At 38.5% G+C, this 13,550-nt stretch overlaps 1 protein-coding gene across 7 annotated transcripts in view; it reads right to left on the bottom strand.

Annotated features, from left to right (window-relative positions):
* Window positions 1-13,550, bottom strand: part of RCBTB1 (RCC1 and BTB domain containing protein 1) — a 74,111-nt gene that overhangs the window by 16,894 nt on the left and 43,667 nt on the right. For 2 of the 7 annotated variants that reach the window (XM_027848324.1, XM_027848323.1), the window contains exon 12: window positions 4,897-7,589. In XM_027848324.1, the coding sequence (XP_027704125.1) occupies window positions 7,449-7,589 (141 nt within the window). In that variant the 3' untranslated portion in view covers window positions 4,897-7,448. Of the gene's footprint in view, window positions 1-2,794; window positions 4,862-4,896; window positions 7,590-13,550 lie in introns of those variants that run through there. The other 5 variants (XR_003567874.1, XR_003567875.1, XM_027848325.1 and 2 more) reach the window with 5 other exon arrangements.

Genomic DNA, 13,550 nt, shown 5'->3' with positions numbered 1-13,550 from the left:
GCACCAATTCGGGCTCTGAAGGGAGGGACGAGAAGGAACTAACTGCATAAAAGGCTCGCTCTGGCGTCTGTCAGTGTGTGTCTTTTTGGGGGGTACCACACACACCCACTTCTTGCAAGAACCGTAAACGTCCCTTTGCTCACTTCAGTTTGTTTCTCAAGGGAGGACAGAACTCTGCATGGTATGTTTCCAGAGGAGCAGTGAGTTGCAGTCGCACACTTGGGCGAACCCCTAGCCCTACTAAGGAGTGACTGAATCCCGTTTCTCACATACATATCATGGCATGCTTTTTAAAAACAAGTATATTACATTTCACAAGTTACTTTAAAAATTGTTGCTTGCCCCTGTGCTTCCTGTGGTTTGCCTCTGTATGTGTGGGGGGGAAATTTCAGCAGTTCTTTTTAAAAATCATTATTGCTTACCTCCCCTTCCCTTAATGAAAATGAAAGAAAAATTCCTTCTAACAAATAAGCAGTCAAGCAAAACTAATTCACACTGTGGTTCTTTTTCTGCACCTTGAGTCCTGTCTCTCAGGATGTGGATAGCATGCCTCCTCTATAAGCCCTTTGGAAATATGGTCAGTCATCATATTGATCAGAGTTTTTAAGCTTTTCAAGTTTGTTTTTTTTAATAATGTATCCTCGTGTAAGTTATTCTGGCTGGGTCACTTTTCATCAATTCTTACTACCCAGGATTCTCTGAAAATGCCTTTCATAATTATGATGCAATAGTATTCTATTATAATTACATAACACAATTTGCTCAGCCATCTCCCAACGGATGGAAAGCCTGTTAGATTCTAGTTTTTTTTGCTTGTATTTTTTTCCTTTTTAACCCTCTCCTCCTCCCCTCACTTCAGGTTCAGGAAATTTGTTTTGCGTCTATCCTCTCCCTAGCCCCTTTTAGCACTCTTTTCCTTCTCGATCCCTGTTGAGTTTCATACATTTCTACAACAAATTGTTCTTTTGTGCACTAGAGTTGAATGAGGTTTATTTGATGCCCACTCCCTTTACCCTTTTCTCCATGTTGTTACATTCTTCTCACAGCCCCCAATAATGAGAAATAGCAAGTTAATTCCGTTTTCTTCCATTGCCCCATCAGCATATTTCTTCTACCTTCCCTTTTCTCACTCCCCTCCACAGAATCAATCCACCCCCCCCAGTCCAGTTTTTCTTATTTAACTACCTCACTACCCTTTGAAAACATTAAAGCTCTAGAAGGACGAATCTTTCCCCCCTATTAGAATGTTGGTATTGCTTTATCATTCAGCCCCTTTCAATTGCTTGAGTAAATTTACTTTTCTAGGTTTCTCTACTAGTGTGTTTGCATTTCAATGGCTCTACTCAGCTCTGGCATTTTCATTACAAATGCTTGAAAGTCCTCCATTCCATTAAAAAGTCCATTTGCTTTACCAGGAGGATGATACTAAGATTTCTAAGATTGTTATTCTTGATTATAAGCCCATTTTTTTTTTTTTTTTGCCTTCTAGAATATTGTATCCCAACACCTTTCATTTTTAGTGGAAGATGCCAGGTCTTGTGTGAACCAACCTTGGTTCCTTGGTTTTTGAACTGCTTATTTCAGGATTTTATGGTATTTTTTTCCCCCTCAGATGCAGGAGCTCTGGATTTGGGCTATGGTGTTCTTGGGACTCTTCCTTTAAGGATTTCTTTCAGGAGGTGATCAGTAGGTTATTTTTGTCTTCAGTTTGCCCTCTGGTGCTAACAGATGTGGGCAGTCTTAATTTTTGAATTCTTGAAAAAATAACATCCAGGCTTTATATTTCTTTTATCATGGTCTTCAGGGAATGAGATACATATTTTCAGATGTGGCGAATGTGTTCATTACCTTGCTTGACTATACTTACTTCATTTAGGAGGTAGTGATAAAGGTGAAAAAAAGGAACATCAAGAAAACATTAAAAAACACAGAAGAAAAGGTTGTTTAGAAGGGGCAGAAATAGGGCAGTTTTATTATTACTGTGTTTAACATATATTAAAAACAATGTTAGCAGAAATTTGCAGTTTCACATAAAATCCCATTTTTGGTCTTTTGTATAGTGAAATATTTATGTGGTTAATGATTGTTAAGTTCATAAGAAGCTTGTTTATTTAAAGACAGGTTGGGCTGAGTAAATATGCTTACATATATCAGGATATGATGGAAGAAGGGTGTGAAGTTTTTAATGCATTTCTTCAGATTCTGAAAATTGTTTCTGTGATAAAGTAGCTAAATGTGGTGATGCCAATCATACATGAAGAATGGTATGAGAGTAACCAATAATGCTTTTTAAAAAATCGCTTAAGAGACCATCTAGTCCAGGGGTTAACCTTTTTATCATGAACTCCTTTGGGAACATGGTGAAGTTAATGGACTCCTTCTCAGAATGTTTTTAAATGCATAAAATAAAAAATATAGGCTAATAAAGATAAATAATTATACTGAAAAAAATATGTAACTTTTTCCTCTATCCAAGTTTACATACCTCCTGAAATCTGTCAGTGGGACCCCAGGTTAACTTGGGGTCCACTCATAGTCTGACCCATTATTTTATGAATGAAGAAATGGAGATCTAGAAACAATAGTGATGTGTTTGAGGCACTACAACTAACAGCAGAACCAGGACAAGAATCCAGGTCTCCCAACTCCTCATCCAATGTTCTTTCTACCACCACTACTAATAACAGCTAGTATTTCTATAGCTCTTTGAAGTTTGTAAAGCATTTTAAAAATATTATCACAGTTTATCCTTACAATAACCCTGGGAGATATATCAGCCCCATCTGACAGATAAGGAAACTGAGGCAGACAGAAGTTAAGTAACTTGTCCAGGATCATACACTAGTAAGCGTCTGGGGGAGGGGGATGTGAAATCGGGTCTTCCTGATGTAGACCCTTCTTCCTAGTTAGGCTTCCACTCAATTTATCCATCACTTATTAAAAGTACCTATTATATAGGTCAGGCCCTGTGCTATGTTTACTAGGGAGACCAAAGATAAAAATGAAAGAGGACCTTTGCTCCCAGGAGTTCTCCAGAAGCTTAGAGTCTACTGGAAGAATACAACATATATAGAAAATAAGTAAATATGAAATATATGCAACAAAAAATACAAAATCACTTGGTAGGAGAGTGTACCAATAATGGGAAAATCTGGAAAATTTCCTGCAGGAGGTGGCACTGGCGAAGAGCATTGAAGAGAGGTAGGGGTTCCCAAGGGACAGTAGCGTGGAAGGAGTGTGTTTCAAGCATGAGGCACAATTTGTTCAACCACTTTTGTGGTGGGAGATGGAATATCCAGGATGGAGAGTAACAAGCTGGCCAATTTGGCTGGAATAGAGAGCATGTGAGGCGGAAGCTATGTAATAAGGCATCAGATTATAAAGGGCTTTCAATGCCAAAAAGAGAAGTCTGTATTTGATTCTAGAAGCAAGAGGGAGCCACTGAAACTCTTCAAGCAGAGGAGGGCACGCTTCAGGACTTGCAACTATGATGCTGTATACAGGATGGACTAAAGAGGAAAAAAAAATAGAGGCAGGCAAGCCAAGTAGGAGACAAATACAAAAAAGCCAGAATTATGCATAATTATGATGTGAGCATAGAGGGATGAAGGTAGAATCATCCAGACCTCACAAGTGACTGGCTATAGGAAATGAGAGTGAGCATCAAAGAGGATTCCTAGATTGTGAACTTGAGTGATCAGAAGAATGACAGAAATAAGGAAGTTAGGAGGCCTGGATTTAAGGGGAAAAGATGATGGATTCTGCTTTAGGCATGACGAGGTGGAGATGCCTGAGACATCCAAGTGGACACGTCCTGGAGATAGCTAGTGACAGTGGGACTGGTGCTTTAGGAGGGATAAGATGCCATAAGTACATCTGGGAGTCACCGGCCTAGGCCTAGAGATGATAGCCAAATCCAAGGGAGCTGATAAGATCATGAAGAGATACTATGGATCTTAGCTTTTTTTGTGTCTTAGACCCAGACCCTTTTGGGGAGTCTGGAGAGACCTATGGACCCCTTCTTGGAATGTTTTAAAATGCATAAAAATATAGGATTACAAAGAAAACCAATTATACTAAAATGCAATTAGAAAAATATTTTTAAAAAGAAAAATTCATGAACCCCAGGTTAAAAACTTCCACTAAAGAGAGGAAAGCCCCAGCACACCCACATAGAGAGCAAGACGTGCATGATGACAATGTAATAAAGGAGACTGAGTAGCTAGACAAAGTACCAGGAGACCCAGGTCAGAGCAGTACAACAAAAAATCAAGAGGATGAGTCAACAGAGTTAAGTGCTGTAGACAGGTCAAGAATAAGGACAGAAGAAAAGGATTCTGGTTTTGGAACCATGGACAGAGCAATTTCAATTGAAAAATAGCAATGGAGGCTGGATAGAAAAGTGAAGGATGTAAAATGGAGGCAACAAGGACAGAGAGCTTTTTGTGAGAGTCTGGCTGTGAAAGAGTTGCAAAACAGAGTAAAAACTAGACAGACGGTCAGGGGAAGGGAAGGATTTGTGCTCTCCTCTCCAACCAATACAACTTGATCCAAGTTAACCGTGAGTCGGGAACGATTTCATTTCTATGAACCTGTGCTCATGCCATCCCCTTACACACTTGGTTTGGTAGGAAGGCATCTCTGATCTTCCTAGTAATAACACAACGATCTCCTCCAGGGAACCGTCTAAGCTTAACCTCACCCAGCTCTGGTCATTCTGGCTCATCCCAGAGCACCGTGCTTGTTGCTCTGTGCACAGGCAATACTCAATATCGGGTATTTTCACACCTAGAAAAAATCCAAGGGCTGCAGCAGCATGATTGAATCCAGGAGTCCCACTGGAGGCAGCTTACATTCTCACCTGTGGATTACAACATTAAAAACTCCACACACCCATTGTAACACATTGCTTTATTAACATGGCATCCTAAACATTACATAAATACAATATCACCTACTTACTACTTACTGTATCAAATATCACTTCACTAAGAAGTTCAAGGGTACACTTAGGGCTGCTTTAAGAAATGTGAACACTTTGGTTTCTATTTTCATGTTAGTTGCAAAAATCAATTCCTTTATTTCAAGTGTTTCTGTTTCCTACTGGGATCAATGACAAAGTTCAGTAGGAGGAGGGACACCACCACTGTGGTAATATTTAAAGGGGTGAAAAGACACTTGGAGAACTCTCCAAGGACTCACCAGCCCTAATCTCTCCATACTCTCCCCTACCCTACTCCCCAATTACTCAGTGATTTAATGAGTCATTCAGCAATTTTAACTTATTTCACTTTCATCCAGCTATATGTACTAAATCAGAATGATGAGAACTTTTATTCTCATCATTCTGATTTAGTACAAGAACCCCAGTTCTTATTTGAAGATGACAAACAATTTTGAAGAGTTATTGTCTGTTATAGATGCACAAATTTTTGTTTTATTCAGATCATAAATTCACTCAGTAGTGGCATTTATTACATACACTGCCTACTGTATTACTGGTGATCAATAAATTAGTGTGTATTTTCCAATCTATTAAGAAAAACCCTATCACACTACACAATTGATTCTTACCTAGAAATTCACGGGCTCCAGTCGTTTGCGACAAAAACCTAAGTGCATGGTGGAGAATGGGAGGTCTGAGTGTCTATGTTTGCATTTACTTAACATGCCACTGAATACTAACTTTTTGGCCTCACTTTTAAAGTTAACCAACAACTGCTAAAAATAGCAGCTACAGCCTCATGTGAAACTACTGTTTGAGTGAAGACTAATTCTGTTTACCTCCAAAATTCTGGGGCTCCACTAAAGACTTGGAAAACTTTGCTTCACCTCCCTCTTCCTATCCAACCCCCCCCCCCCCCCCCAACTTAACAACAGAGTGAGAGAGAGCTTGGTACAACTTTGGAAACAACTTCCAACCTGTAGAAGGTTGGAAGTAAAAAAAAAAATGTTCCCTTTTTAAAGGCAATGAACAATCTACATATATAGATGTATCCATTCAGCAGCTTCCTTATCTGTCCTAACACTAACTAGAAGTCAAATATTTTATAATTATAACTGAAATGACAGAGCACCTACTTAAATAAAATGCTGCATTTAAAAAAATAATCCTGCACATAGGGCAATAACGGGTGGGAAACCCACAGACTGCATCTGAGTTCAGAATTTAATTTGACAAATGGCAAGAATATTTGGACCAAATAAAACAGATCTAGAAAAAATTATATTAAGCCTTTCAAGACAATTCATTCTCAAGAACTGCCTCTTCTCATCTCAGGAAGTACAGAATGCTTGCATTCCTAGGAGGCCTACTGTTCTTTAACAGGAGCCCCTTGCCTGAGGCCATGAAGTTACCTATGTGTTTACTAAACTGAGGAGGAAAATTAATCATTACACCTGGTGGCTGGGAAAGCAAGAGGATTTCTGAAAAGTACATAGGATGTATTTTTTCCCTTTATAAGTTCACATATTTACATTAGAAATTAAAAACAATTAAGTGTAAATATGCACCACTTCAATAACGTAAAAATGTTAACCAAAATCAGAAGGCCCTCAAGGGAGGGGAAAGGTGGTAGCCCTAGTTTACAGAGGATTTAATAACATGACTAATTAATACCTCCTGCCTTCAAAAAGCAGTCTCATCCATCATCATTTCAAAGTCAGTTCAAAAGTTACCATGCTTTGTGTGTTTAAATCTTAAGAGCTTTTAAAATCCTTGTCATATACTTTTATAAGTTTATGTTTTATATATGTCTTGTAGAGTACTGACTGCATAGTTTCCTTTAAGCACTTATAAAAACAAACTTTTTTTTCATATACTAGACAGGGAAAACAAATGTATGATGGCACAGACACAAAAGCTTGAGCAACCCAAATTGTTCCTTCATAGTAATCCCACCAGACTCACAACTCATGCAGCACCTCAACCAAAGATATGTTACCTGTTAGCCCACAGGAGTTAAAGAAATCCAGAGGTCCCGTATTCATGAAAAATTCTAACATTTTGTGAAACATCTCCAAGCCTGGCACCCAAAGGTTAATGCTTTGTAAACCAAACCAGTGGCTTCCTAGCTCTAAACTTCCACTCTTCAGGTATGGCTTCTCTTTGGAACTGAAGCAACAGCTAACTTTTATCCCTTCCCAATGTTCCAATCAAAACGTGAGAAAAAGTCACCCTTTAAAACCGTGCAAGTCTGGCAACAGGAGTCGGTCAAAAGGGTAGAGAGAAAACAGTACATTCTTCATGAGTTTCTATGCAGAGACTTCTCTCTGCAGTAAAATACAGTTTGTTTGGTTGGTTTTTTTGTTTGTTTGTTTGTTTTTAACCTGCAGAATTACATCAGCCTGTAGGGCACACAGTGGGCATATCAACAGTAATGCCCTAGAGAATGAACACACACACACCCACACACACCCCTCACACACACAACTCACAGCCATATGCTTCAGTTCTTAAAGGCTCCACATTTACTGGCCTTAGCAATGAATTCCTTTAGTAGAGGGCCATCCATTTGCCAAAATGCTGCAGTCTGTGTAACTTCTGTCAAATGATTGACGCAAAACTTAAAGCAGAATTCTTCTAAATCCTAGACACACACAAAAATAAAAAAAAGAGGCCTTTTTATTAGCTTTAATTGAACTATTTCTCCTCCCTTACCTCCCCAAAGAAGACCAGAAACTAGTTTTAAAATAGGTAGGCACATAAGGGACTAAATGCAGATGGTAGAAGGGAAGCAAATACAGCACACTATTTTATTCAAAAAGATAGTTTGTTTAATTTGTTGAGGAAAAACTCTGTCAGAGACATCATACTGGACAAATATTTTCTCCTCAGTTATCAAAAGGACAACTGAATTGGGAAAGGCACTCAAGAACAGAGGAGAGAAATGAAGGGAGATCTTAGTTTTTACTAAGAAAGGAATATAGAAAATACACAAATGATGAAGAGGCATTCTGGAAAAGGTGGTTAAAAATGTATTGTGTACCTACCTAAATTCTGCTTTCGGGTACCCCTAAATGAAAAGGCTTTCGTTTTCTTAAATCTCAAAAAGTAAAGCTCCCAGGATTACCAATTTTCAAAAAAAGTAAATCTTAAAATGATTTTATCCAGTCAGTAAAAACAGTAGCACATTTAGAGGATGATTGCAGCTGTCAGATAAGTAGTAATTACCACAGGCCATTTCAGAAGAATTATCCCAAAGGAGATTATACTTTATGAGAGGCAGCGGACCTAGAATCCTGCTTCCGACACTTGTTATTTATATAACCTTGGGTGAGGCACCAAAATTTCTCAGTTTCCACATTAGTACAATTAGGAGACTGGACTAGAGGAGACTGGACTAGATGACCCTTCCAGTCTAGATCTATGATATCATGACCTATAATGAGGAATCTTTCAACTTTTTTATTTTTAAAAAGAATTTTTTATTTCCATAAATGATATAATCTGGGCATGCATACAAAAAACAAAAAATGCACAACACACACCACAAGTCCACATCACAAACCATATGATGACCGCCAGATCTTGCCCAGCTAGAACGCAAAGGCTGCGCTAGCCTGTGACCCAGGGGCCACTAAACTTGAGCTTCCTTTAAGAGGATAATATTTGGAAAATCTACAGGACTTTACAGCCCCACTCTGATTTTTCAGAATTCAACAAGGGTGGGAGGAAAGAATACAGAGAAATGGGTCCTGAGCTGAAGAAATGACTAGTGAATATCCCTCCTTCTCCCCTACTGAAAGCCCAGCAAGCAAATACCTCAGAGTGACCGGTCACTCTGACCGAGCTGACGGGTAAAACAATACATTTACCACAGAAACCTACCCAGCAAATATAACCTCCAAAATTTAAACAGCATTGGCTATTTCTGTCCCCTATGATCTTAATTGTATTAGCCCAATGATGCCTGAAGCCAGGTTTTTCAACGAAATGCACTTTGGACTAGAATTGCTCAAACATTAATAAAAGGACCTCTGGATCCAAGGGTCTGAGGCGTAAATTTACAATTCGATTGTCATTGTGCAGTTGAATACAAAGCCAAGCAGCATGTATTACAGGCTGGATTAAGCACTACCATTCTCTGTCTATAGGAAAATGACACCCATAGAGTAATACAGGAAAATAAATAATAGTACACCTAGCGAATCACAGAAGCACAGTAGAGAGTAGGGAAGAATTCCTTGGAGGCAGAAAGACTAGAGTTCGAGTCTCGCCTCTGCTCGGTGCTAGCTGTGAGACTGTGGGCAGGTCCCTTAACTTCTAGGTGAAGGTAACACTCTAAAACTCTCTAGCCGTAAGTCAGCTGCTGATCTGCATTGGTGAGTTTCCTCAAGGGGAGGTCCCTACACCATTGAAATCACAGGAGCTCATGAGAAAAATAAAAATGGACGGATGTACAGGGTACCCTTTGGACTTTGACAACTTTGAAGTTGTCTGCATAGAGATGACAGTTGAATACAGGGAGTTGATGAGAGCACCAAAAGAGATTCCCAGAGATGTATGATGTGCTGTTTGGAATCACATTCCAAGGACTGTTGCCCTCCCCCACATAAATAGAAATAGGAATGGAAATAGATTCACATAAATAGAAAGTGAGTTTCTCCAGACAGACTTATAACCATGGATTAATCTCCAAATGTGGTAACTCTCCTCAGTCATGAATTTTAAAGCTACTTTCCAAATTTTGTCATACTTTAAAAGATAGATTTCTTTTTTAAAATGCTAAATCTGAGTTGTATAATTTCCAAGGGCAAAAAGGGAGAGCAAGCTGAATTTCTAGTTCAGTAAAACCCTCATCAACTCAAATTTCACTGATTGAGAATTCATGACCGTGTGGATAAAAGCTTCCCATTATTTAAGAAAAAAAAGAAAAAAAGACTGCCAAGCAAATTAACAGACTAAACTCTCAGGGAGACAGCTTCTCCTACTTGAAGGAGTAATCTCCTCAAATTCTTCAGTGTAGAATTGAACTATTAAAAATAGATTCATAAGAACCTTTATATTTGGCAACCTTTTTTTAAAGCCTCATTCCTGTCTGCATTTTAAAGTACTAAATAGTTCATGCTAGCTTTGTCCTCCCTGTTACCCTCTCCTCCACCCCCCGACTGTTCATCTGAACTGCTGGGTCTCTAGCATGTATACTGTAGAATCATGAAAATCTGAATTTTAATTCCCCATAGGTTTTATTTTATTTTGGAAATTCATCATTAGGGTGACTTACACTAGTATTAAAAAGAAAGAATCACCACACCTTTGAGACAGAAAGTAGACTATAGTGGTACAATGAGAGCAACCCATCCTTGTGGCACAGGCAGAACAAAGGATGAATCACCTAGGAACAGTCAGTCCCCTTCTAAGCCTGTTTGCCAAGGACATATGAATGAGGTAAACATCCTTCTTCTGGCAGTGTAATTTCTTTGAAGGCAGGGGGAGAGAGGGCAGGCAGACAGACAGAGACTTTCGGGGATGGTGGTGAAGAAGATGGCTCCGTATTTATAAAGTGGCATCTCTTTACTTAAATCTAGACATGACCAAATCTTCCCTCTTGCCTTAAAAAGGCAACAGGGCAATGCTTACCCAAACAAGAGAGCCTGCTTTGGATAAGGCACAGCAATACACAAGAGACCTCCTGAACTTCAGAAGAAGTATCATACCTGTAGTTCCAAGGACAAGGAAACCTTGTTCATTTGGGATTTCTTTAAAATTCAAGGTAACAGTTGGTGCATTTTATAACCTGTCACATGACTTTTTTTTGGGGGGGGGCAATTGGGGTTAAGTGACTTGTCCAGGGTCACACAGCTAGTAAGTGACAAGTGTTTGGTCTGAGGCCACATTTGAACTCGGGTCCTCCTGACTTCAGGGCTGGTGCTGTATCCACTGCGCCACCTAGCTGCCCTTACATGATTTTCTAAAACGAGGAAGAAGCCATAATAGAAGACTATAATGGGGCCTTGCTATAATATAACACCATCCCCAGCACTGATGATATGGACTCCTTTTTAGCTCTGAACAACCCAAATCTATTATTATTTAGCTCATGGACTACATTATTAGCTGTTCTGATACTTTAAGAAATACAAACTAACCTTACATTGAATGCCACAGTGAAAAGTGTTATAAAAAGGCTCATGCAAGTAGATAAAAAAATCATTGATTCATGTGACACTTTAATGTGTCCAGAGCACTATATTAGACACTAGGAAAGCTATATCAGATTTATTAGGTAATGATTTCCTTGATGATTTCCAGATATGGGGGAGAGAGCTAAAAAGCTTTCATTTAAGATATATTAGACATAAATAACCTACAATTTTATTCCGAAACTAAAGACAGTAAAACAAAATTCTTCATACTGACAAATAATTTGGACATATTCCACTTTCACTGTTTCTACAGCCTAATTTCATTTCCTAAATTATTAAAAGCATTCTGGATCATAATAGCAAAACTATCTTTCCTTTATTTAGAAAACAAGAAAAACTGCACAATATTTTTACTCCCTAATGCTCCGAGCAATGGTTCACTCCCATAAATAGCTAGGAGCTTGACCTCAGCCCTGAATCTTCTTCCCCTTACATCTAAAATCAAAACAAGTGATTATTGAGACTGTTAGCATGGAAGTACCTTGGAAATGGCTTAGAAAAACCACATGCATGTGACAACTCCATAACATGCTATATGTCGATAAGAACACTGGAAGCATTAGCGTGTCCACTAACACCTGACTGGTAACTGGGCCAAGAACCTGGCTGAGTGGCTGTGTTTTTTAAATACCATAAAATAAAAGGTGAAAAACTGCAACTCTAATTCCTTCTAAAGCACTAGATGTCATAATAAAAGTAAAAATATTTTCGGTTAGAGTGACCTCAACTCTTTTTTGTGGGGTTAAGAGAGTCCCTTTTCATTTCCCATATATGGACATAGTAAATCAAGATGGTCACGTGAAAACTAGTTATCTGGCTCTTTGAAAGAGGAAAAAAAAGCTGGACCACCTAGGTCAAGGGCAAGAACTCACAATATACAGATCACAAGCAAATTGAAGGAAAAAAATTCAAGATCTCTGAACAAACTCATGTCTTCCTCTCTACTAAAAGTAAAACTTGTAGAGATACCACAGAACTGCAAAAAACACTGGCTCTGGGCTCAGAGGAGCTGGATTCAAATCCCACCCAATTCTTACTACCTGTGAAATCTTGAACAAGTTACATCACCTCCTTGGGCCTCAGTTTCATCATCTGTAAAATAAGGGGGTTGGACTGGCCTCTTCCAGCTCCAGATCTAACATCCCATATTCCTTAAGGAACAAGGTGGTTTTTTTGTTTGTTTGTTTGTCTGTTTTTGCAAGGCAATTGGGGTTAAGCAACTTGGCCAGAGTCACACATCTAGTAAGTGTTATATGTCTGAGGCCAGATATGAACTCAGTCCTCCTGACTCCAGGGCCGGTTCTCTATCCACTGCACCTCCTAGCTGCCCCAAGGAATGAGTTTTTAAGCAGAAAAATAAGTAGAGATCATTCTGCTGCCTAACAAATAGTACAAGGAAGCTAGAGAAATGAATGGATGTTCTGTATCTCACCACCAGATTTTTCCTTATTTTATTAAACACATTAACATAATGGAAGTTCTATTCGGCTTCATCCAACTGACTCTCATAGGTTTTAAATATATACTTAACCCCAAAATTCCTTGATCATGAAAAGCAAAATAATAATAATTTTTTTGAAAAAGAGGTGTTTATAGATATTACAATGATGATTAAGACTTTCTCTAGAGGGTGTGTTTTGCTCACAATTTTTACTGGATTTGATGGTGGTTGAGAGCCTACAGCCTAAGAACTCACTTCAATATATAACAGTTTTTATTTGCACACATTTACTTCAGAATTATCTCACCAACCGTTTTAAAGAGAAGTAGCAACAATAACTACATGGAAATGAAAATATACATACACTAGTTATTCAGGCTCTTTCTTCCTGCCCTGTTAACCTTTTGCTGCTCTACCCCTCCCCTTTAAAAAAAAAAAAGGAGGGGAGGGGAAGAGAGAGACCCATTGAATCCCAGCTGAGTTTATGTGAAGAGTTTTAAAATTAAGTCTTTATTGAGTCAGCAAAAGCTTCCTATTCTATAATGAACATACATAATAAACAGGTTACTTTTTGCTATAATAACTTGAATTCTGAATGGTTAATACTGAATAAAAGAAAGACTACTTAAGGCATTCTAGTCAATGCTTTATTTTTTTTTAAATGGAAAACTACCGGATTTGGTGGTGGCTCCACCCATCTTAGGACTTGAGAGAAAGTCAGCTATACTAAAACAGCAAAAAAAAAGTTTAGAAAACAATACAAAAAGAATCAAATCTAAATAGGAGAGTGTTTTGAAAATACAGGAATAAGGCTGACAAAGACATCAAATGTAAAATTTCTCTTCTGCTACGTGTTTCTGGCCACAGCGTGTGGTACCTTTAGAGTTACCCCATACAGGTTTTTCTCGGAACTCAGCATTTCACTCATGTCAGAACTCAACTGTTTCTAAATATAATGAAA

Source organism: Vombatus ursinus, unplaced genomic scaffold (assembly GCF_900497805.2).
Source record: "Vombatus ursinus unplaced genomic scaffold, bare-nosed wombat genome assembly UNPS02005659.1, whole genome shotgun sequence".
Lineage (NCBI taxonomy): Eukaryota > Metazoa > Chordata > Mammalia > Diprotodontia > Vombatidae > Vombatus > Vombatus ursinus.
Note: the sequence above shows the minus strand (reverse complement) of the source record. Positions and strands in the feature narration are given on the sequence as shown.